General features: G+C 38.8%; 1 protein-coding gene across 3 annotated transcripts; it reads right to left on the bottom strand.

The window, feature by feature from the left end:
- Positions 1-230: 230 nt before the first annotated feature.
- LOC107582782 (suppressor of cytokine signaling 5-like) lies at positions 231-21,762 on the bottom strand. Of its 3 annotated transcripts, none has more exons than XM_016268790.1 (2): positions 21,401-21,762; positions 231-5,957 (listed from the first exon to the last, which is right to left on the bottom strand). In XM_016268790.1, the coding sequence occupies exon 2, from the start codon at positions 5,936-5,938 to the stop codon at positions 4,352-4,354; it is 1,587 nt and encodes a 528-aa protein (XP_016124276.1). In that variant the 5' UTR covers positions 5,939-5,957; positions 21,401-21,762; the 3' UTR covers positions 231-4,351. The 3 variants fall into 3 exon arrangements, with proteins under 3 accessions (XP_016124276.1, XP_016124277.1, XP_016124274.1); XM_016268791.1 differs by having other exon boundaries at positions 21,610-21,762; XM_016268788.1 differs by having other exon boundaries at positions 21,623-21,762.
- Positions 21,763-23,866: the final 2,104 nt, after the last annotated feature.

Raw genomic sequence — 23,866 nt, 5'->3', positions numbered from 1 at the left:
AAAAACAAAAACATGGAAAATAAAATAAATTTCAGGATAAAGAATTTTGCAACCTATAATCCCTCACAAACTAAAATTAATGGAGGTGACCTTTTCAAATATTTCAACATAAAATTTCTGAAATTCTTTTTTTCCAAGAACTTTCATAGATATTTACTTATCAGCAATATAAAGCAACCTGATGTCAGTGTGCGAAATAAAAAAAAAAGGAAACAGGAAAACAGATTACACATACAACACTTTTATTTTTGAATATTAAGAGAATGAAGCAAAAGCCAAGAGCACCAAGAGTGACAGATACTGGTGAAAGAGGGGCAAGCAGAGCTGCAACCCTCTACCCCCCAAAAAAACCGCAAACTGTAACCCAAAGTCAAACAAAATAATACAACAGAGCAACTTAGTAACAGCCTGGGAGTAGGGACCATTAACTGTACATAAGAGAGAATGAAGGAAAGATGAGAGAAAGGACATCAAGTGCGAGAAATTACATTGTACAGTACAAACCTTGGGCAGTTGTATAAAAATATAATAATAATAATTGAAACACATAAAATGGTGAGGGACTGTGATAACCACGTCACTCCAGATAATCCATGGTGCATGTTTCAGCAAGTGTTTTGAGGGGCTAGTCCCAAGGGTCCAATCAGAAATACAGAGGCAGGTCATGGGTGGAGCAAAAGTCATCAAGTGCTGTCACCACGATACCCAGTCCTAAACCTCACCTTGAGCCCCTTTCTCTAAAACAAATGTGTATATAGAGCTTTACGGTAACTAGTTACCATGGTGATGCTTGTGATTTATTGAATCTGAAACCGATTCAACAGATTTTAATTCAATTCAGACAACCAGTCAGTCTTTTATTTCGGTCTAAACATTGCTGAACACAACCTCCCTATAGTTTGCGAGACATATCAAAAAACATTGTCAGAAAACTTTTCCTGTTGGTAATGTGCAAGGGCTCTGCACACAAAATGACTTTCTAACATTTTAACACAGTCTTGTCATTTTCTAAAAGAAATGTCAGCTACTGCAACAAGGCTACTGACAGGTGCATATCATGTGTGAGGCCACACACTGCCAATCTAAGCCTTCGTATCACATCTGAGAATCGCAACTTTTCATCTTGCTTTGTGATCTGTGATAAAGTCTCAATCCATTTTGACCGATAAAATCATATACCTGATCATGTTTAACTACATTGTTCTGGTGAACAGATAAACAGCAAATCCAGACTTTAAATTGGGTAATATGGGGGATTAAAAGCGTTGTGTACACTAATTCTTTGTGATATTTTCAACTTTTTAACCTTCTTGTGGCACACAACTACAGACTTGTATTAAAAAAAATTTAACTAATGCATATGTTTTTGTTGCATTTTCTACAACAGGGAGTTTTGCTTTAATTTGCTGCAACATCCAAATTAACTAGACTGGGGACCACTAAAGTTGGGTTACTTGAGGAAAGGGCGAGTCAATTTAAGAAAAGGCACTTCTGAAAGTTAATAAATCCATACAGTGAGCCAATTATCACCTTTAGGGTCTAAAACAAGACTCTGTTTAACTTTGAAAATGTTTATCTTGGAACATTTTTGCAATAATTTTATGATGGTGTCTAAAAGCTATCAAATTGACAATTTTTCACCAAACTTAAACCTTTGGTCACATTAATCTATAGTTTCTCTCGCATACCTTTTTGACACATTGCACCATATCCGTTTTTTTGTCATGATGTAAACACAATGATCCTAACCTGAAGACAAGTTCAAAGGACCTACTTCTCAGACAATTCACATCAGTTTCCACATGGGTCACCATTAGAGCTAAGCCTAAGAACATTATTGCATTTCTTTACAGGTACTAATATTAAAAAATATTTCATTTTAAAATCTGTATCTATCTATCGATCGATCGATAGATAGATAGATAGATAATTTTAATCCATTACGTCTAGCCCCAATCTGACTGAGCAAATGCTCTACCCCTGATAAAAATTGGTACACAGAGGTATAGGTAGGTACAGGTCAAGTTTCATGAGTTAGTGCAGTGAGGAGTGTCTGGAGCAAAGCCAAGCATGACACTTTTACAGGTGAGCGGTAAGCAGGACAGCTGGCCCTTTCAGATGTTAACCTGAAACCTGCTTCACAACCTCCATCGAAGCCAAGGCTCTGTCTAAATTGCACTAATTTCCCCCACACCTTACATAAAGAGAGGAGGTGAGGGAGATCAAATCACACAGTAGTGAGTCAGCAACGCCCCAAAGCTCTCTCCTTGTGTTTTTGAATTCTTCCCAGGATGACCCTGACCATCTATTCTTGTGCGAGGAGAAAGACTTAGGACAGGATAACGTGCAGGAAGACAACTTTAAATGCATTAGGATAGATTGTGAATTAGTGTTGCCTGGGAGGAGAGGATAACACAACTTTTCATGTCAGCAGAAGTTTCTTATGGTTGACATGACAGGGAGGTCAGGGGCAGTGCAACACACTCACACACATACACACAAAGCTGGTTATAGTCGCACAGTACCACACTGCTGTTTAGGTGTTGTGAGCCTGAGCTTAGCATTTGGCAGTTCTACCTGATCTCATCAGCTGAAAACAAGTCAGAAAGATGTGGGACTCAATAGTCATATCCCTAGCAGTACTCAAAATACATCATACATCAGCACCAGGCCCATGAAGAGGATGTCTCACAGTGCCATTGGCACTCAGTGCAGGAACAGTCAATGGAAAACATGTCTTTTCCAGTTGGACCACTGTTAGTAACACATCCACTGAATGCACCATATGATGAACTAAAAGCTTTAGATGTATGAAGGCACACTACTTAAGTGATCTAGGTCTTTTTTGAGACTAAACAGATGGGGCAAACGGCACAAAAGTTATAAATCTGTCTTATCCTTTTTCCAGCTTTCATCAAAAACACCTATGACATTTGAAAGTCAAATTTAGTCAAGAATTTTAAGTGTGGATATGGCTGATTTTAAAGTGATCACGAAGCTGGTCTTGGCCTAGGGGCCAGTAATGTGATTATACTCTATTATTTAAATCCTGAACCTTCCTCCTAGTTGCTTAAAAAAAAAAAAAGAATCCGATAAACCTAAATATACAGATCATTCATCAATTATTAAATCATCCCAAAATCAAGCCAAACAAGCCAGCTTGACCCATATCCAATGGCACTGATGGGGTCACATCAAAATTTACTCTGTCCTCTCCAAAACAATGTGGGTTAGACAAAGTGAGCGTAGAGTGTTTATTCCTATATAGGAGGGTGTTTATGCCAAACAACAATGGTCCCAGTGTAGCAGGTTTATGTATTGCCTCTGCTGCACACACTAACATAAGCACAGTTAAGTTAAAGTGCTCGGAATCATCGCCCAACTACCAGGGCACTGATAGACCATTCACAACAATACAAAAAAGACGATACGGAATTAGTCACCCCCCCCCTCCCCTCTGTGCAATTAGTGGTAGGAATTCATGATCACAAAACATATTGACAACAACAGAAAGCAGAGTGTGAGTAACTATGTTTTTTGAAAACCAAGCGCTCTCACATCACACCGCGTCAGGTTGTGCACGTCATTCTTATCGCTTCCCGAAAGTGCAAGAAAGCAGAACGTCACAGAGCCCTTCTGCAACATTCCCAAAAGCTGTCTGGACACATAGTTTATGGTCAATCCATCTTTCATGGATTTCTCAGTCTCGTTCTCTGTGAGCAGGGCGAAAGCCTTTCTTATTGCTCTAGAATGCCGCCTCCTCCTCTAACCACGGAATGAGCACAGAATGTTACCATGGGAACCACTGACAGAGCACCATGAAAGTTAAGGATGATGAAAGAAGCTGAAAAAGCAATATTTGAACATCACCTTTCATTTCCCTACCCCTCAGAATTTGTCCACATTATTATTTTGAATAAGCTTGCTTTAACAATGCAAATTTAATGGAAGAAAATTAAGGACAGGTTGGGAGGTGAACGGTACAACAGAAATAAAAGTGAAATGGCTATAAACCATATAGTCAAGACGTGAAAGAGTGGAGGGGCATGAAAATATCTGTATCTGCAGATTTCCCCTAGAGCACAGCCATAGGAACTGAGGGAGTAGGGAAAATGAGAATAAGACCTCTGCTGCTTCATCCTAGTCCAGAAGCTGTTGTGAAATGTGCACACTGGAGAGCCACTGTATATATAATGTCTTTGTTTGTTAAAGTGATAACAAAAAGTGATAGAAGCTTATATATCGTGTTCAGTTTCAGGTCCCTCCTTTCAAACATCTAACCCCGAGCATTTAACCTGAAAGTGCTGAATAGACTACTCCTATTGGAGAGCTGAGAAGTATCTGCCCTGCCTCACTTGGCCTTGACTGGCTCCCTCTCAAGCCAGCGTACACGCACTCTCTGCTTATAGTGATACTCCCTGAGGTAATCCTGCAGAGCAGGGGGCAGTGGCAATGCCCCGATGCCATCGTAGGTGATCCCATTGCAAATGGCTGATCGAGCAAGGCTTTGCAGGCCAAATGGGAAGGTCCGGTGCAGAGGCACAGTGAGCAATGGCTCAAAGAACATGCAAGCGCTAGGGTCCTTGTAGTGTTCCAAGAGAGCTGTGACAGTGGCTGCGTGGAATACGCAAGGGTCGTGCACATCAAAGCTGAAGTTGTGATTCCACTGCTCAATGCGTGCATGCAGCGAACGGCCATAGCGGCGGAAGCTAACGGAGAACAGGTAGTCTTCTTGAGCAGAGTCTCGCAGCAGAAAGGTTCCCTCGGGCCGACCATCCAGCAGCGCTTCAGCCTCATAACGGTCCATCACACTCCAGTAGCAGGGAAGTGCTGTGATCTGTAGCAGATCTGGAACCAAGCAGTGGATGTAGTCAATCTGAGTGTGTACTTTCCAAGGGCCCGGTTGCTTGCTGCTCAGGAGGCCCTCAGCCGAAGCGTGCCGCTGCTTGGGCCTGCGAGCTTGCAAGCAAAGAGTGGTGGTATCGTCGTCCTCAGAGTCACAGTTAGCTGCTGTTGCCCCCCGGCTATCGCCTACGGTCTCACCCATTCCAGGGGCCAATTTAGGTCCCAGCTTATAAAGGGAAGCTAGGGGGGCTGTGATGGCCTCCACTGTGTGAATTTGGGCATCTGGAGGTGGGTCCACACCCTCTTCAATGCTGAGTCGTCTTCTTTCGCGTAAGCGCTCCTCCTCATCTTCCGGTGATGCACAGGTAGCACCGCAAGTATCTGAGGAGGAATCCACTGGCATCACTGTGACTGGTGACGTGTGCTGTTTAATTAGGTGCCATTTTCGGGCAAGGTCTGATCCTGGTGCAAAGGGGCATGTCTCCAGCATCAGCTCTGTGATTTGTATCTTACGTTTGGGTGGTGGAAGGTGACTGTTTCGAGAGGATGAACGCAGTGGGAGGCACAGGCCCACTGTATCATGAATCTGCTGCCGTAGGGAGCGTGCTGCCCCTGACTCCAGTTCCTCACGGCTGCTACCAGTCCCATGTCTGCGCAGAGACCGGCCTGATCGCCGATCTGTGGTCTCCAGAGAACTCTGAGCCTTAGTGGAACATGAGTGTCTCTTCTTTCCACTCCAAGGTGCATGACGTGAATAAGAGTCTCTGCGGACACCCAGAGGAGCACGAGCATCTTCGGTATCCTGCTCAACTGTGATCTCTAGTATCTGGGGTACATCCACTACACAGTTATGGCCCTGTCGTGTCACACTCCCACTGGTCCTCCATGCCACTAGAGGGAGTGCCACCACACTGCTAGAGGGACTAGCAGCCTCCAGTGTGCTGTCTCCCTGGGCCTTGTCCACACTCTGGCATACTGTGTCTGTTTGCGGTTGAAGCTGTGGTGGCATTTCAAAGCGAGAACCCCCATCTGTGTGGAGCAGAGATTGACATCCCTTCTTCAGGTTACTCCACACCTTGCCAATCTTCTCCATGAGGTGGGGGCACCTGGACCTGGAACAAAAAGTCAGACTTCCATTAGTACATGAAGACAAAAACCAAAGAGATTAAAACCACCTAGTTATAAAACAACAACAAAGAATACAGACATAAGAGTTTGCATGTGGGTGTGAGGGACTGGGAGAGAGCACAGGGAGTATAAGTGTTAATCTCCCAAAATGTTTGTTCATTCCACGTTCAGATAAAGTCAGAAACAAATGTGACAAATTTGCCTTTGTAGTAGTTGTTAATCTATCCAGATGTAACCTGAACAACAATTAAGTTCTCACCTGTTAATAAACCATTGCACTATCACAAAGGTTTTAAAGATTGCCTGTTATTTGTGACAATGTTAATTTTTTTAAACAGTTTTTTTGCTTGTTTGGTTTAGTTTTTTTATTTAGTCAATATTTCATTTTTTAATTAATCATTAGCCCCTTTCACAGAGAGTTTCCGGAAAATACATGGGTAATGTGTCCCGGGAATTGTTTCCAGATTGTTAGATTTTGGTTCATTCACACTGCCAGTGATTTCCTGAAATCTGTGTGCGCGTTCACTCACAACCCGTGAAGGTCCCGTAATGACACGTGACATCGGGATGTGACGTGTAATGTACGAATCAAAAACTTGAGCTTCCTTATTACTTGATTTCTCTCTCGAGAAACCACACTGTTGCATTTTGGTTTTAATTTGCTCATACACAACCGCATCACGTACCGTTCCACTGAGCTGGTGAACGATCTCAGCTTCAGCGCAGATACTAAGGAGGTTCGTGGTCTCTGCTTCAGTCTAGTTTGCGCACATTTGTGTTTATTTTATTTCATTTATTATTTTTACACCACACTCTGATTTTAAAACACCGACTAGCCCCTCCGGCACTGCAGGGTTGTATTATTGAAAACACTCTCTCAAAGAGTTGCACGATACTAGATCACTACGACACATCCATTAAGGCATTGGTTCCGGATTTTGTTCACACGGGGCGCCTTCCGGGACTGAACCTGGCAATGTTACTAAGTCCCCGACCCGGGATCGATCTCAATCGATCGATCCTGGGACGTGTTTGCGTTCACACAGAAGGCACTCAGGCAATTTTCCGAGATCCAACGTGCAGTGTGAAAGGGGTTATTAATTCATTAATCTTAGCCCAATTTACACACATTCATAATTTGCCAACAAAATTAGCATTCATTTACAATTATATGCAAAAAACTAAAATGTGTCTAACTGTAATAGACAATATTTTTAAGGCAAATTGTCCAACATTTAAAAAAATAGAAACATTTATTCATTTAAATGTGTCCAACATATGAAAGATTCACCAATATAAAAGAACAAAAAAAAAAACTAAAATAACAATAAGCATTACAACTGCAATGTTTATATTTTTGTGATTTATCAGCAGGCAGTGACAATCACTCAATAAGACATGCAATCGCGAGTAGCCAAAGGAGACGCATGTTAATTCCAGGTGTATACGGCAATCTTTCTCGACTGACCACTTAGGATTGGATTACCCAAGACGGACGTTAATACCAGGTGTAAAAAGGGCCTAACTGATTAAAGTGTTGCCAGGCAGACTCACTGAGACTCAAGCCAGCGCTAAAAATGAGCTCATGGATCTGCTCCCAGTCAACATATCAACAATATGTCTTTTTCTGACCCGCCGTAGCAGGACACTCAGCAGCTAATGAACTGAGAGGTTTTGAATGAGCTCTATAAATCCTATTTTCCTTAATCATTGTGTAAAATAACTTTTGATTTGGCTTTGGCTATAATAATCTTTAAAAAGCTCAGGCACTCTTCCCAAACATAAGCATGAATTTGTGTTTGGGCTAATTAACTGTTCACTGGCTATTATTCACATTAACGAGATATAAACATTTTTTTTTAAATATAATAAAGAATCCCCCCCCCCCAAAAATTACTAATCAATTTGCAATCAAAAACCAGGACTTTAAATTATTTAATGTGAAATATGTCACAACAAGAGAAGCCTGAACAGGAGAGAAAAACTGCCATAAATAATTAATGATAGTTCATCAAGTCTCCTGACAAAAAAGAAGAACAGAATGTAGGTCATGGGGAGAAAGAGCTACAGTGCATTATTCACCTTCTCTCAGTTAGCGGAGAGGAAAAGGATGGGTATCATGTGTTTTAGAGGCTGCTGGGTGTTGTGTACTAAAAATTTCACATGAACCAACTTATGACTTGTGATGCTGACAGAAAATCAGCAACTGGTATCAGCATGGATTCTGATACTAATTAGGGGTGGGAAGTGCAGACAAAATTTTGTGCAGACAGGGAATTGTGTAAAATGTATAACTGAATTTAGACTCTGGTAGCAAATGATAGCAAAAACAGTTAAAAGGAATTTTGAAATTTTGGAAAAAGAAATTTTGTAATTCTTTAATGCGTCAAAACTTTGCGTTTCTAGTTAAACATATCTGAATTGTTCAATGTACAAAGGCTTGTTTGTGGTGTTATAATAATTGAGTTCATCTTAAACACGAGTCCAAGACCGGTTAAAATGCTCCTATGATCTTGGACTTCAGTCCGAGCCCGGTTTTGTCCGGACTCAAATACTACAACACTGCTTGCTTGAAAAAGTTTTAAAAAATAAATGTAAACAGCCATGAAAGACAGGCAGATTCCTCATTCTGTCATATCAAATTCCAACTCATGAACTAAAAGAGAGAATTCTTTAATCCTGATTTGTTTTTGCATAACCCGGCAAGATTTAGGTACAAGTTAAAATTATTATAGACACGTTGCTTTAATATCATATTGGATTCATCCTTTGTGCTAACGGTCATCAGGTTAGCGGCCCCTAAAGATTTATTTTTTACATACACCTGGATCTCATCTTTAATTGAGAATTTAATTGTTCTTTCAACTGAATGAGTTACAGGCTATATTTTTTTTTTTTTTTAAAGGAAAGCAAGCCACAATACCCCTGTACTTTTAAACCTTCACCCTCATTCATGTTTCCAAATACTGAACATGGTGACATTTTGGCAGAACCTGCTGCTCAAAGTCAGGATGGCAAATTAGTGCAAGTACAGCAAAAGCCTATTAACTCTCAGCATCTTCCTTCTGTCTTTTCTACCCCTCTTTTCTCTAGTTTGCCTGTCTTTGTCCCTTTCAAAGCCAGCCTCAAAGCATAAAAGATGACCAAGACAAAATTTTGTGCAGACAGGGAATTGTGTAAAATGTATAACTGAATTTAGACTCTGGTAGCAAATGATAGCAAAAACAGTTAAAAGGAATTTTGAAATTTTGGAAAAAGAAATTTTGTAATTCTTTAATGCGTCAAAACTTTGCGTTTCTAGTTAAACACATCTGAATTTTTCAATGTACAAAGGCTTGTTTGCGGTGTTATAATAATCGAGTTCATCTTAAACACGAGTCCAAGACCGGTTAAAATGCTCCTATGATCTTGGACTTCAGTCCGAGCCCGGTTTTGTCCGGACTCAAATACTACAATACTGCTTGCTTGAAAGTAAAAAAAAAAAAAAATTTAAACAGCCATGAAAGACGAGTTACAGGCTTTTTTTTTTTTTTTTTTAAAGGAAAGCAAGCCATAATACCCCAGTACTTTTAAGCCTTCACCCTCATTCATGTTTCCAAATACTGAACATGGTGACATTTTGGCAGAACCTGCTGCTCAAAGTCAGGATGGCAAATTAGTGCAAGTACAGCAAAAGCCTATTAACTCTCAGCATCTTCCTTCTGTCTTTTCTCCCCTCTTTTCTCTAGTTTGCCTGTCTTTGTCCCTTTCAAAGCCAACCTCAAAGCATAAAAGATGACCATAAATCAAAGTTCAGATCTGGCAGTGCAGCTATGGTAACAATGTGCATAGAGGCCAACAAGCCTGACCTTTCCCCCCAAACTCAGGAACCTTGCTCCACTTCCAGAATGAACTTGCACTACATAACATTTGTAAAATTGTGGTGCAGGGTGGTTAGAAGGGTTCGCGAAAAGGGGTCACAGAGTTCATTAAAATGTATTCTGTGAAACGGTGTACTAAATATGAAGTCAAGGGCCTAGATTCTCAATCAAAAAAGTTGCATACATATTGAAACAAGACTATTGCGCAAAAAGCATTGTGTGACCAATGTTAGCACTACTGAAATCACTAGAACTGCAGTAAATTTATATTATATAACCATGCCTTGGCAAGCGAGGTTGGGAGGCACAACAGAGTGAATGTACATTAAAGGATTAGTTCACTTCCAGAATTAAAATTTCCTGATAATTTACTCGCCCCCATGTCATCAGAGATGTTCATGTCTTTCTGTCTTCAGTCGCAAAAAAATGAAGGTTTTTGAGGAAAATGTTCCAGGATTTTTCTCCATATAATGGACTTCGATGGGAACCAACGGGCTGAAGGTCCAAATTGCAGTTTCAGTGCAGCTACAAATATACTTTAACCACAAATGCTAGTCGTGCACTAGCTCGACTTCACGCATTACATAGTCACGTTGGAAAGGTCACGCGTGACATAGGCGGAAGCACCGACCCAGCGTTTACAAAGCAAACGTGCAAAGAAAGTCAAACGCCTTTTACAAAAAAAAGGTAAAACAACGATGTTGGTCGATTTTTTTCAACGGGATTAAGTAATGTAAAGACGCTAGAGCAAGACGACCATTTGTGGTTAAAAAGTATATAAATGTTGTTGTTTTTTTAATGACTGATGGTTTGGCTAGATAAGACCCTTATTCCTCAGCTGGGATCGTGTAAAGCTGCACTGAATCTGCAATTTGGACCTTCAACCATTTGGTAACTGTTGAAGTCCACTATATGGACAAAAATCTTGGGATGTTTTCCTCAGAAACCTTAATTTCTTTTTGACTGAAGAAAGACAGATATGAACATCTTTGATGACATGGGGGTTAGTGTTAATTTCGTTAACGAAGACTATGACGAAAAATGTTCGTTGACGAGCTTTTTTCCCATGACTAAGACGAGACAAAGACAAGACGACAATAAGGTCAATAAACGATAACTAAGACTATATCAACATGCAATTTCGTTGACGAAATAAGACGAGACTAAAATGTATTCAAAAAGATAAAAACTTTACAAAAAAACTTTTTATTTTCGTCAAAAAAGGAGACAAAATGTTATTGCAGACTGCTCTACACGCCTCTACTACGCGAGCTTTCATGAGTGCAGTTGCCAGATATCAAGAGTTTTAATCCCGAATCAGAGCTTCGCTGTTAAATTCATAAATTTTTTGCCCGGTGTGTTTTGCTTATTTTAAGCAATCTGGCAACCACGCGCTCGCTCCTCATTGCTGAAGCGCTGCCGCAAATGATCTGAAAAACAAACAAGCTGGAGTTTAGCGATCTAAATGAAAGCGTCATTCAGCCGGTCATTGTTCTGTCATGAGATCTCACTATATTGTTTGCGATTGTGATCACTGAATAAATACACTTACTCAATCGCTGTTGTTTTAATAGAGAAATAGACTATTGCAATTATGGAATTAGTGGAATTACTAGGAATTTCACTGTTATAATATTATTCGTTTGTTTTAGCTGTTTTCATAATGTAGACAGAGAGATTGCATAAGTCTTTGGTGTTGATTTATATAATAAAAAGCCTATAATAAATCAGTACACTAGATTAGGTAAAATACACCAAGTATGTGTCCACATTCTATTGATTTGTGCTTACTGGAGAAAGTGCAATACCTGAAATGTAAAAGTACATTTCTCAAATGACAACAATCATTACGATTATAATTTTGAGAAAAAATTATTTCTACCAGTTTAACCATTATACAGAACGACGAAAATGTGACTAATATTTCATTGACTAAAAAACCTGACTAAAATGCTCATACATGTCATTGAATAAACAAACAGGACAAGTTTGTCTAAATATGATAACTAAAATGTACATTTGAGTAAGACTAAGACTAAATTAAAAATGGATGCCAAAATGAATACAGCTGTACAGTTAATTAATAATAATCTTATTGCTAAAATGTTAAGTTTTCATCGACTAAAACTACACTAAAATGTTGAGACTTTTAGTCGACTAAAACTAAATAGAATAAGGTTGACTTAAATATGATAAAAACTAACAAGGACATTTTAGCCCGGGACTAAGACTAAAACTAAAATAGCTGACAAAATTAACATTAATGGGGGTGAGTAAATGATCAGGAAATTTTAATTTGAAAGTGAACTAATCCTATAACTTCCTAGTGCACTCTGGTCTCAAGACCAAGTCTATCACCTAAAGTCAACCGCTTTACACACCAACTGTGGAGATCTTCAATATACTGTCTTTTGAAACCCAATGGGCAAAAGACCAATTCCAAGAACTAGAGTACTACACCCCTCAACCATGCAGTGTTCATATCTGAGGGGTTTACAAGTAAATGAATGATAAATGTGTGTTGGAAGAATGTGTATACATCCTATGCAAAGGTAATCTTTGATTAATTTTTAATTAATCTTTTTAATCCCTCCTTTGTCCTCCTCCATCAACTCTAACAGCTGACGACTTTGCCACATTCTTCATTAATAAAATTAAAACCATCAGTGCACAATTTGCCACACCACAATCTGTCAAGCACATCTTACCAGCAAACATACACTCGTTCGCATCCTTCTCTTCACTCTCTGAGGCAGAAGTCTACAAACTCATCCTTTCTAATCATCCTACTACTTGTCCGCTTGATCCTATTCCATCTGATCTTTTTCAAGCCATTTCTCCTGCAGATGTACCTGCACTCACTCACATCATTAACACATCCCTTCACACTGGTGTTTTTCCCTCAGCATTTAGACAGGCTCGTATAACCCCACTACTTAAGAAACCCACCCTTAACCCATCTCTTTTAGAGAACTACAGACCGGTTTCCCTTCTTCCTTTCATTGCAAAAACACTTGAACGAGCTGTGTTCAACCAAGTCTCTGCCGTTCTCACTCAGAACAACCTCCTCACTACTGGGGTGCCTCAGGGCTCAGTTCTTGGACCACTTCTCTTCTCGGTCTACATGGCATCACTAGGTTCTGTCGTTCAGAAACATGACTTTTCATATCACTGCTATGCTGATGACACTCAACTCTACCTCTCATTCCATCCTGATGATCCGACGATAGCTGCGCGCACCTCAGCTGGTCTAACAGACAGTTCTTGCTGGATGAAGGACCATCACCTTCAACTCAACCTGGCCAAGACAGAACTGCTTGTGGTTCCATCAAACCCATCGTTTCATCACAATTTCACCATCCAGTTAGGCACATCAACCATAACTCCTTCAAAAACAGCCAGAAACCTTGGGAGTTATGATTGATGATCAGCTGACTTTCTCAGACCACATTGCTAAAACTGCCCGGTCCTGCAGATGCTTTATTAAATGTATCTGGCTGTTTTGTTAAAATGTTTCCATCCATAATGTTTTCTTTAACTGTGCACGTGACACAGGGGAGTCTCGTGCTTGGCTGTGGGGCTCCCTTGTGTGGCTAAGAGACAGAACCGCACCCCAAGATCAAACAAACAAATCTATTTTAAAATATTTGGGTTGAGACCGCATATTGGCAAAGGCAGTGCCCCTTCCTCAACTAAGTAGAAATCATACCTAAACAGCTAAGTACAACTAGGTGCATTTCAGACCTTTAGACACTACAAATTACCCAATAATTTACCATTCAAGATTGAGATGTTGATATAGAGTTGAATGAATATAATTATGTACAATTTATGTACATATTACAAAATCAGGATAAAGACAAATTGCAGCAGAGAGCAATTGTCTCTCTAATGGCGCTTTTCCACTGCATGGTACGGTTCGGTATGGTTCACTTTTGGGGGGTTTTCCACTGGGTACAGTACCTGGTACTTTTTTTAGTACCACCTCGTTTGAGGTTCCAAGTGAACCATACCGTTACCAAAACGTGACGTGTAAACTCTGCTGATCATGGATTGGCCGGAGAGAATCATCACTACCTGCGTCACTGAACTTGCGACACAAACACAACAGAACCGCTAGATTTAAATCAGCACAGCCAGCGAAGGATCGAACGCAACTGTTTTGAACTAGCGCACCTTTTTTTAACAACCAAAAAGTGGCTGTTTCGTTGTCTGTTGAGAAAGTACAGATGAGCCTCTCGTTGATAGCAGAGGCGCGGATCCAGCGAGCTTGATGGGGCGACGCGGAATGAAAAAGTTTTTCAGGAGTCGCGGCAGTACAGGCGGCGCAACTATATAACGACATGTGAATAATCCTGCCCATTCTAAAGCGGTACTAACCTGCAGTGGAAACGCAAACAGAGTCGAGCCGTGCTGTGCCGTGCCAAGCAGAGTAGTACCACGCAGTGGAAAAGTGCCATAAATCTCTAAAAGAGAGATTCAGGAGAGTCTAAAGAGAGTCTATGGGCAATATATAGTGAAAATGCTTTTAATTTAAATACAAATGTTTTCATTACTTATTGGATTCACTGCTTAACAGTACTTGGTTTGCATACCTTTTTACTTCAATGACAGTCTGTGTCAAACCTGATTATCATGTTCCCCAGCATGATTTGAGAATGATTCAAAGAGCATCTTGTGCTTCAGTGGAAGAACATCTGACTCTCTGTACAAAGGAGTTCACATGATCAGTGTAACAAATTTAATTACTTGATTAGGGCCCTAGAAATCAAAAATCTTAAATATTTCACTTAATATGAATTGTTTTCAGTCCTAAATACAATTTCACTATGATCTCAGACTTCTGGATATCACTGTAAAAAAAAAAAAAAGAAAGGAGGGGGGGTGGAATTTTCCTACATTTTCATGACACATAACTTGTAAAAATATTTAGATGTTAAATAATTTAGTAACATTGTTACGTCTAGCTTTTAGGTCATTAAATTTTTTTCTGTATTTAATTAAATACAGCTATTCGCTTGTATATTGTACATTACTACAAGAAAATAAATGACTACAGTACTACAAATAAACAACAAGAAAATAAGACAGCCATTGAAAAAAACAAAAGCTGTAACAACCGATTCCACTTCATAATTCTATAGCCATCCACTGGACTAATTATTATATAGATGAGAATAAAAATACATCTTAACTATTAACTACATAATATTCAGCAAACACTTAAGCCAGAACCACCTTTAGTTGTAGTAATTTTGCCAACATTTATATAGTACGTTTTCATTTCTAAGTCTTTTTAGCACATACTGCAGAAATGCAATGAGAAGAGTTTAAATGGTATGTACAGAAATACTAAGAATTGCTTTTTCAAATCTTTACATTTACGTCATCGATTCTTCTTTTCCAAAGGCAGTTTCATTACATACATAATACATATTAATTAACAGCAATTATTGGTACTTCCACACTTACCCATTTACACCCTCATTACTCTGCAGCTTACAAGGAACTCCACAATTTAAGTTTCTGCTTTAACCAGTTGAAGCATATTAATGGATTAGTAGATCTGTTCCACTTGTTCTACCTTTGACTAGATGCAACAGGACAGTCTGCAGATGAATACTGGCATAAGATCACAAAACACTAGCCCGTTAAATTCTATGCTATTCTCTGCTCAGCTTGGGTTTCTGCTACCAAGAATGCTAACAAGCCTTGCCCAGAGCTTCGGCTTCCTGGTAGTGTGGGCCCAGCCCCCTCTGTTCCCAAGGTCTCACACCCCTTCACCTGATACTGCAGACAAATTCTACACCAGACATCTCTAGCACCCAAGCGCCAGAAGAGGAAGCAGTGCAGAGCAGTCCGCCTCGTTCTCATGCTGGACAGACCCAACTGATCTTGCCTATATACTGTATGTGCCTGAACTCTTTTGATAAAAGTCTGAGCACCGCATGAGATTGAGAAAGGGCCCCTTATCAACCGCATACACCTTCAGTAACTGCGGAAAATACTAGACGTAAAGTATGCCCTTCTCTGACAAGAAGAAACAATATTAAATGAAAAACATCTATATTATGTGAAGTAAAATATGAGTACAGTAAATGGTAGAGTAGTACTGATATTTGATGATAACATCCATGCTCTGGATAGCAGAAAGACAGGGTGGGTTGTACTTCCTTGCACAACAGATAAGATTAACAGAGCCACAGCACTTGTGTGTTTTACTTTAGTTGCTCTATGAAAAATGTGGCAACTCGGTTCAATGCTACAGTAGTCCTTTAAAACGCTAGAAACAACACAAATTTAGAGTCATAATTAATATAGAACCACACAATTATGATCCATGTAATAAAAATAATAAAAATTGTATTATCAAACTTAACAGCACTGTGTACACTACTTTTTACAAGTTGTTTTTTAAAGAAATTAAAACTTTTGATCACTTGATTGCATCTCTGCTGAATAGAGACATTCATAATGTTACAAAATATTTCTATTTCAAATAGATGCTGTTCTTTTGAACTTAAGCAGAATGATTTATGAAGACTGGAGTAGTGGCGCTGACAATTCCACTTTGTCTTCAAAGAAATACATTTAATTTTAGAATTATGGGGAAAATTTATTATAATACAATTTTACAAAATTGCTGTTTTAACTATTAAATAAATGCAGTCTTGATGAGCATAAGAGACTTTAAAACATTTTAAAAATCTCAGACCTCAAACTTTTGAACAGTACACTGTTAAAAATGAAGTTTATTTATTGGCATTGACAGGTCCATGAAGAACCTTTAATATCCAATGAATCTTTACATTACACAAAAGGTTCTTTACATTATTAAAATGTTCTTCACAATAAGAAAATAGTTATTTTAAAGGGCATCTATTATGCAAAATCCACTTTTACATGGGGTTTGGACATAAATGTGTTGGCAGTGTGTGTACACAACCACCTTCCAATGATAAAAATCCACCCACTCCTTATTTTTTAATCCCTATTAAACCAAATCAGTCTCATTAGACATGCCGTTTTGATTCTTGAGGCCCCGGCCACGGCTGCTGACTGACACGGCCGTATTAGCAGAGACCCCGTCCTGAGTGAGCCACACACAATCCGCCATGTTTATCTTCACGCTAGAGCATTTAAAAGCAGCAATCAAGTTAGAATTGTCTTCTTATTAAAGCTATAGAAGTTATTCAGTCCAGAGCAGTCAGTGATTTTCTGTTTTTATTTATTGTTTGGGTCATATGAACAGCGCAGACAGCAGTATAGGTACTGCATATTAGGGCTGGGTTTTGACACAAATTTCACGATTTGATTCAATTCGATTCTCATTCACAAGCTTGCGATTCAATTCGATTCAATATCGATTATTTTGGATATATATCAGGTACAGTACATGCCAAATTTTCTCAAGGAAAAAAAAATCTCTCAACTAATGCTGTAAAATATACATGAGATTCAGTTGGTACTACATTAATATTGATTAATTTGTTAAAATTACACTTAATGAAGTTTTTAAAATAAAGTTACAATCACATAATAATATTTCTACTTCAATTTGTTTTTTTTAAATATAAACAATGGTGGCTGTCAAAAACTTGATGGATTTATTCAAACATAAATTAAACATTAGCCCCTTTCACACTGCACGTTGGTCCCGGAAAATTGCACGATCTGGCATCTTAAATGAAACAGGACGCGTCACATTACACGTCACATCGTAGTGTCACGTGTCTTTACGGGATCTTTACGGGATGTGTGTGAACGCAGACACAGATTCCAGAAAATCACTGGCAGTGTGAATGAACCACAATTAAATGATCCCGGGACAAATCAAGGGACACATTTTCCGTGTATTTTCCGGAATTTCTGTATAAAAGAGGCTATAGAAGAACAGTAAAATGTATAATGAATATGTTATATGGTGCATATATTTAGCAAAATACCCCTCTCTACAGTTTATTTTTCTATCTGACTAATGAGTTTATGGTCACCAAATATGTTTTTTCTGAGGTAAATGTGATGTTACGCGACATTGTTTACAAGCCGTTCTATTGACATCTTTGCGCAGTTGAAACACTGATTGAGAGATTACATGAGACAGGATGCGGATTGTAAAGTTGTACTCTTACTTTTAACTTACCTTCGGATGTTTAGTCATGTTTATTTTGTGCTGAAACTGGTATTAATGTGGAGGAGATGATCAGTTCACGTGCACCTCACACTGCCGTTTCTATTGAACTGAGACCCTACAGCGATCTGTCACTCTACATTAAACAGCGCCAAAACGGCATTTATTGTTTGAATACTGCAATACAATGGACAGAATTTGAAATCTGAGTGTGACGAGAGGGGCGGGGCCGAGAGCCGTGGGAACGGAGCGAGGCCGGTGGAGTAATTGCGAATGCGCGACACCTGCGCCACTCACCGGTCTCGAGTCTCACGGAGGAGCTCCGGAAGGATACAAAGGAGGAGTGACGACAGGGAAAGACGGGGTGGGACGGAGAGCTCGCTGCCGCGCTCCTGGGTCGAGGTGGGGTGGCTGCCGTCCGTGAGGGAGCGGAGGAGTCTGCCCGTTCGCCAGGAGGCCGGAGCCTGCTGCCATCCACCATGATTGGGGAGCAGCAGGGAACAGGGGACTCGCTGCCGGCTGCCCTCAAGAGGAGGAGCCATCGCCGTCCGCCAGGAGATTGCGAATGCGCGACACCTGCGCCACTCACCAGTCTCGAGTCTCACGGAGGAGCTCCGGAAGGATACAAAGGAGGAGTGACGACAGGGAAAGACGAGAGAGGACCAGGCCTGGATTTTATTTTGTGTTTTGGTTTCGTTTGTGCGCGGCAGTCGTCCGCGAGGGGCTGTCGCGCTATTTGGTGTTTATTTTATTATTAAAGTTTTCTTGGAATGTTCGCCGGTTCCCGCCTCCTCCTTCCCGACCTACAAACTACGTTACACTGAGACTTTGTTTCATATTTACCAAAGCACAATGCTTATTGCGATATATTGGATGGGAGGTGCCCTTCAACATTACGTCCGTGTTTTTGTAACGTGTTTTTAACTTAACCTTGTATGTATTTGACAGTTTAAGTGCAATAATACATGAAAGAGAACTTAGTTTAGTACTCACATGCCATGTGACAGCCGCTTTCTGTGCGTGTGCTTTGGATGTGTGCGCTCAGAAAACACTATATCAAGTTTAAACTGATATGGCTTTAAAACACATGATTTCAGCGCGATATACATGATAATCAAAACCAAACTGATGATTTTTGGCAGCGTATTTGAGGTACGAACTGTAAAGAGGCACAGCCCTTTTGTGGAAAAGGGGGGCGGTGAACAGCAGCTAATTTGCATTTAAAGATACAGGCATGAAAACAGCGTGTTTGTGCTTCACCTCAAAATAGGCATTTTCAAAATTATATAATAAATTTTCTGTGGGGTATTTTGAGCTGAAACTTCATCGGGTCATCTAAGACCTACATTACATCTTGTAAAAAGTGCCATAATAGGTGCCCTTCAAGAACCGTACACTTAAAGTTTTTTTTGGGGAACCTAAAATAATTCTTCTATGGCATCACTGCAAAAATCCCCTTTTTGTAACCTATTTTTAAAAGTGTAGTGTAATATACATTTTAAGAGAGTTGTAACCTCATAATTACTTTAAGAAAATAAATCTATAAAACAAATCTATTAGGATTGATATTTGAGAATAATCTGAATCATATATGGCCACCAGGAAGTTACACCTGATAAACATGCAGATATACTATTAACACTTTACAATAACATTTCATTTGTTAAAATTAACTACATTAGTTATAGCATTTATTAATCTTGTTAATTTCAACATTTATCAAAACATCTAAAAAAAAAAAAGTAATATCTGGTAACAGATAATTCACTAACATGAACAAACAATGAACATTTGTATTGTTATTAACAACAATAAATGCTGTAAATATATTTATATTAGTTATTATTTCATGTTAGCTAATGCATTAACTAATATTAACAAATGAGACCTTACAGTCTCATTCTTCTCCCCCGAGTTACGTCTTCCGCCATTTTAGAGTATCACAACACATATGCACGCTTTCCCCCAAGCATAAACAATGCTGATTACGCAGATTACGCTCTTGGGTACTCTCCAAAATGGCGGAAGACGTAACTCGGGGGAGAAGAATTGTTGAATAAATTGTTATTTTTGTTTTCTTTGCGCTCAAAAAGTATTCTCGTAGCTTCGCAAAACTGAAGTTGAGCCACTGATGTCACATGGACTGTTTTACCGATGTTCTTACTACGTTTCTGGACCTGGGAAAATTACAGTTGCGTTGCTGTCTATGCAGGGTCTGAGAGCTCTCACATTTAATCAAAAATATCTTAATTCGTGTTCCGAAGATGAACGAAGGTCTTACGGTTTTGGAACAACATGAGGGTGAGTAATTAATGACAGAATTTTCATTTTGGGGTGAACTAACCCTTTAAGCCTATATTGAGTAACATTTCCCACTTGATAACACTTGGATCAATACACCTTTTGCAAATTTAAACATACGTGAGTCAGAAAATAACCAAGGCTCTGGCAAATTGCCTCTTGGAAGTTACAAAAACATCCCAGATATTTAAAATGTGCATAGTGAATGTCTCTGTTATCTAAAATTTGACATATTTCATAACATATATTCTAGGAGTTTCTATTAACAGATTCAGTATGGGTTTTGTTTTTTTCCACAGACACTGTAGTGACCTGCAGCGGTCACATATCTTACTCAAAAGCAAATTCTAGTGGCGATTGTCTTATGATATGTTGGGATTATTTATGGCTTCTTTCATATTCAATTTTACACGTAATGGCCTTAATTGTTCAGATTGAGAATGAACATGCAGATTCAATTGTAGTATCTGATATTAAATGAATAAGGTAAAAATAAATAGATTTTATTTTTTTAGTTTCCCCTATAATGGTAAAATATTGCCATTAAACAATTTATTTGTGACTATGATTATATAAAAATGGCCAAGCTTTTCTATTGTATGTAATTTCATGAGCTGTCATGTGTATACAACCAATAAATCTGGACCTCAGATAAAAAGAAAAAAAACTACTTTTAAAAATAATTGTAAAAAATATTTGTCGTGCCTAAATTTATGTCAATTAAAACAATTGAATGCCATAATTTATTTACTGACATGACTTAAACTTTCGTGGTAAACGTTGTAGGCCTTTGCATTAACAGTGCACCTACAGTCTCAATAGGTATAGCAGTCAATCCAGGCATGGAAATAGCGGTATTTTTCTGGATATCTTCATGATTCTCTTTACACTTTACCTGCTATTAGAACTACTGAATTGCATTAATTATATATGGATCATCAATCTAAGTCTGTGCTGAATAACTCAATGTACGTCATTTGAAGTGTCTCTATATTTCTCTTGGTTGCTTTAGTTGAACCGGCTTCGGAAAATCAGAAAGGGGCCGACTGAAAAAAACTAGTTAAAAGCCATTGAACATTCACCATAACATAAAATAATCGATGCGCATTCCCAACACACGGAGAGATAAACTCACCGATCCTTCTGTCGTGCTCTTTTATTGCTTTTTCGGGTGTCTTCTTTTGTTTGCGAAAAAAATGCAATCAAGAATAGTCGGGTACATTTTCCCGAGGCTAGAGACGGTGGTGGATAAAACACACGGACGGGATACGATTGGGACCATAACTGCGACAATCGAAAAGCAAACTGCACATCAATGTGTCGATGAAATCGTAAACGTTTTACGTTTTGTATTTACATGGCCTACGATCCCCTCATCCCGGTGGCATTTCTTTCCCTGACGGCCGATATGGTCGCCAAGCGCAGCAGAGACGAGAATCAGGAGAGGTGGAGGCGAAGCTGCTGTTGACTGACATCAAGGGACTCCAATTGCGCGACGTTCTGTGTTCCGGCGGATCCGGATGGGGAAAGACTTTGGAAGAAAGCGTCACTTCCCCGCTCGAATTCCAGCTAGTGATGGGATGTCCGACTCAAATCCGTGAGTCGGTTTGTCTGAACAGTTGGTTTCAGAGAATCGGTTCTTCTTCTTCTTCTTCTGATGTTTATTGGCGGTTTTGGCAAACCAACTTAAAGGTGCATTACCGCCACCTACTGATCTGGAGTGTGGAGTGAACAGATTTGGTAGAGAGAAGGATATTATAAAAAAAAATAAAAAACACCAAAAAAAAAAAAATTTATTTTTTTTATTAATTTATGTTTTTTTTATATATATACCTACACTATTACAATTTATATTCTTTCCATATTTCCTGTCTTTTTTAGATAATTGAACACTTCTTCTTTAATTCTAGATTGCATTCGTCTATTCCCTAGTAATATCTTTAGTGATACTTTATCAAATCCCATCAAACCTAATTTATGATTAAGCTGATTTCTTTCTCTTTCATACGCATCACATTCTAGAAGAATATGCTTTACTGTTTCTGGATTCCCACATTTATCACATCTTCCATTTTCATGCTTCCCTATTTTGTGTAAATTGAAATTTAAAGCTGAATGTCCAATCCTCATTCTTGTTATAATAGAGAATCGGTTCAAAATGATTCAGATGTTATATTCAGATAAAGGCAAATACAGGCACGTTTTGCAGTTTAATAGGTTTTTTAAAATACGTATTATAAATAATTGCAGAATAATATATAGTTATTGTAATATCCTATCTATATATCAATATCGTATCATATCGTAGTTCAGTTTGTTCGAGACATGATTTATATGCATAAAAGCATTTTAATTATAATTTGCATTGAAATTGCATACTAAAACTATTTCCCAGAGGTGGGACCAAGTCATTGTTTTGCAAGTCACAAGTTTCCCAGAACGTTGCAGGGTGGTTATTTTTAAAATAACCTAAAAATAACTTATAGAGAACGTTCCCTAATGGTTATTTTTAGGTTATTTTTTTGCAACCATAAAATAACGTTCCCAGAACGTTGCAGGAAGGTTATTTTTATAACCCTGTAAAACTACCTTTCCAATTAAAACGTTGCAGATGTTAATGTGTAATGACCTATACAGAGCCCTGAAATTCGTTTAATGCAGCATTGATTAAAATACAGAAATGAGATCAATCAAAACGCGATTTAAATCATAATATTAAGCCAGGGTTAAGGGTAGAGTGATAACAGAAATAATAAATTTGTGTGTTTGTTTCATCTTCATTTACTGCGCGCTCGCAGAATAAAAAAAATTAACGATCAATTTTCGTTTTACTGACTGACTGACTCGCTCGTTTATCGATCTCTTTATTGAATGATTACTTAAAATTAATATATTTATGAGAGTAAATATGATTTCGGAGGGATTTAAAATGCCTAACTGAAGAGAACATGATGTTAAGCGAGAGGTTTTTGTTTACGGATCAAAAGAAGGTCCGGCTGCACAAACATCAGTGGTAAGAAATTAATTGGCTCATCAGCAATACATCTGTGCAAGATTTTGAGAGCAGGGAAGAGTCAGGGAATAAGGGAAATCAGCCTTCTCTAAATCATAGCACTTGTTATTTTGAGTCTATCGAGATATATTTAGGTTTCAACAAGACAAGAATTATTTTGTCATAAAATTATGCTATGACAAGTCTACAGCTGCTGAAAAAAAGACAACAATTTAAATGAACTGCAAAAGCTAACTGTGAAGGATAGACATACGTGACGGCATCTGAAGTGAAGGCATGTGTGTGAGATGTGGGTGACGTTCAGAAGCCTGAGATGGAGTATTGACTTACAAATACCAAAGCCCTGGTCAGAGACATGCATTTAGAAAAAACTATCACAATGCTCTACATTACTACAAGCTCGCAGACCAACACACATGTTTTTTTACAATTTTTTTTACAATTACAAAAACAAAAACAAGCCACCCACCAAAACCACCTGCATGTGAAGTCTCTCACGAGGCCTCCATTAATCCTTCATGTGAATTGCTGTGGGGTCAGCTGGATCCATTTGCACTGATATGACAACAAATTCTCTCAGCCCTTGAC

The sequence above is a fragment of the Sinocyclocheilus grahami genome, unplaced genomic scaffold, assembly GCF_001515645.1.
Source record: "Sinocyclocheilus grahami isolate Dianchi unplaced genomic scaffold, SAMN03320097.WGS_v1.1 scaffold47.1, whole genome shotgun sequence".
Taxonomy (NCBI): domain Eukaryota; kingdom Metazoa; phylum Chordata; class Actinopteri; order Cypriniformes; family Cyprinidae; genus Sinocyclocheilus; species Sinocyclocheilus grahami.
Note: the sequence above shows the minus strand (reverse complement) of the source record. Positions and strands in the feature narration are given on the sequence as shown.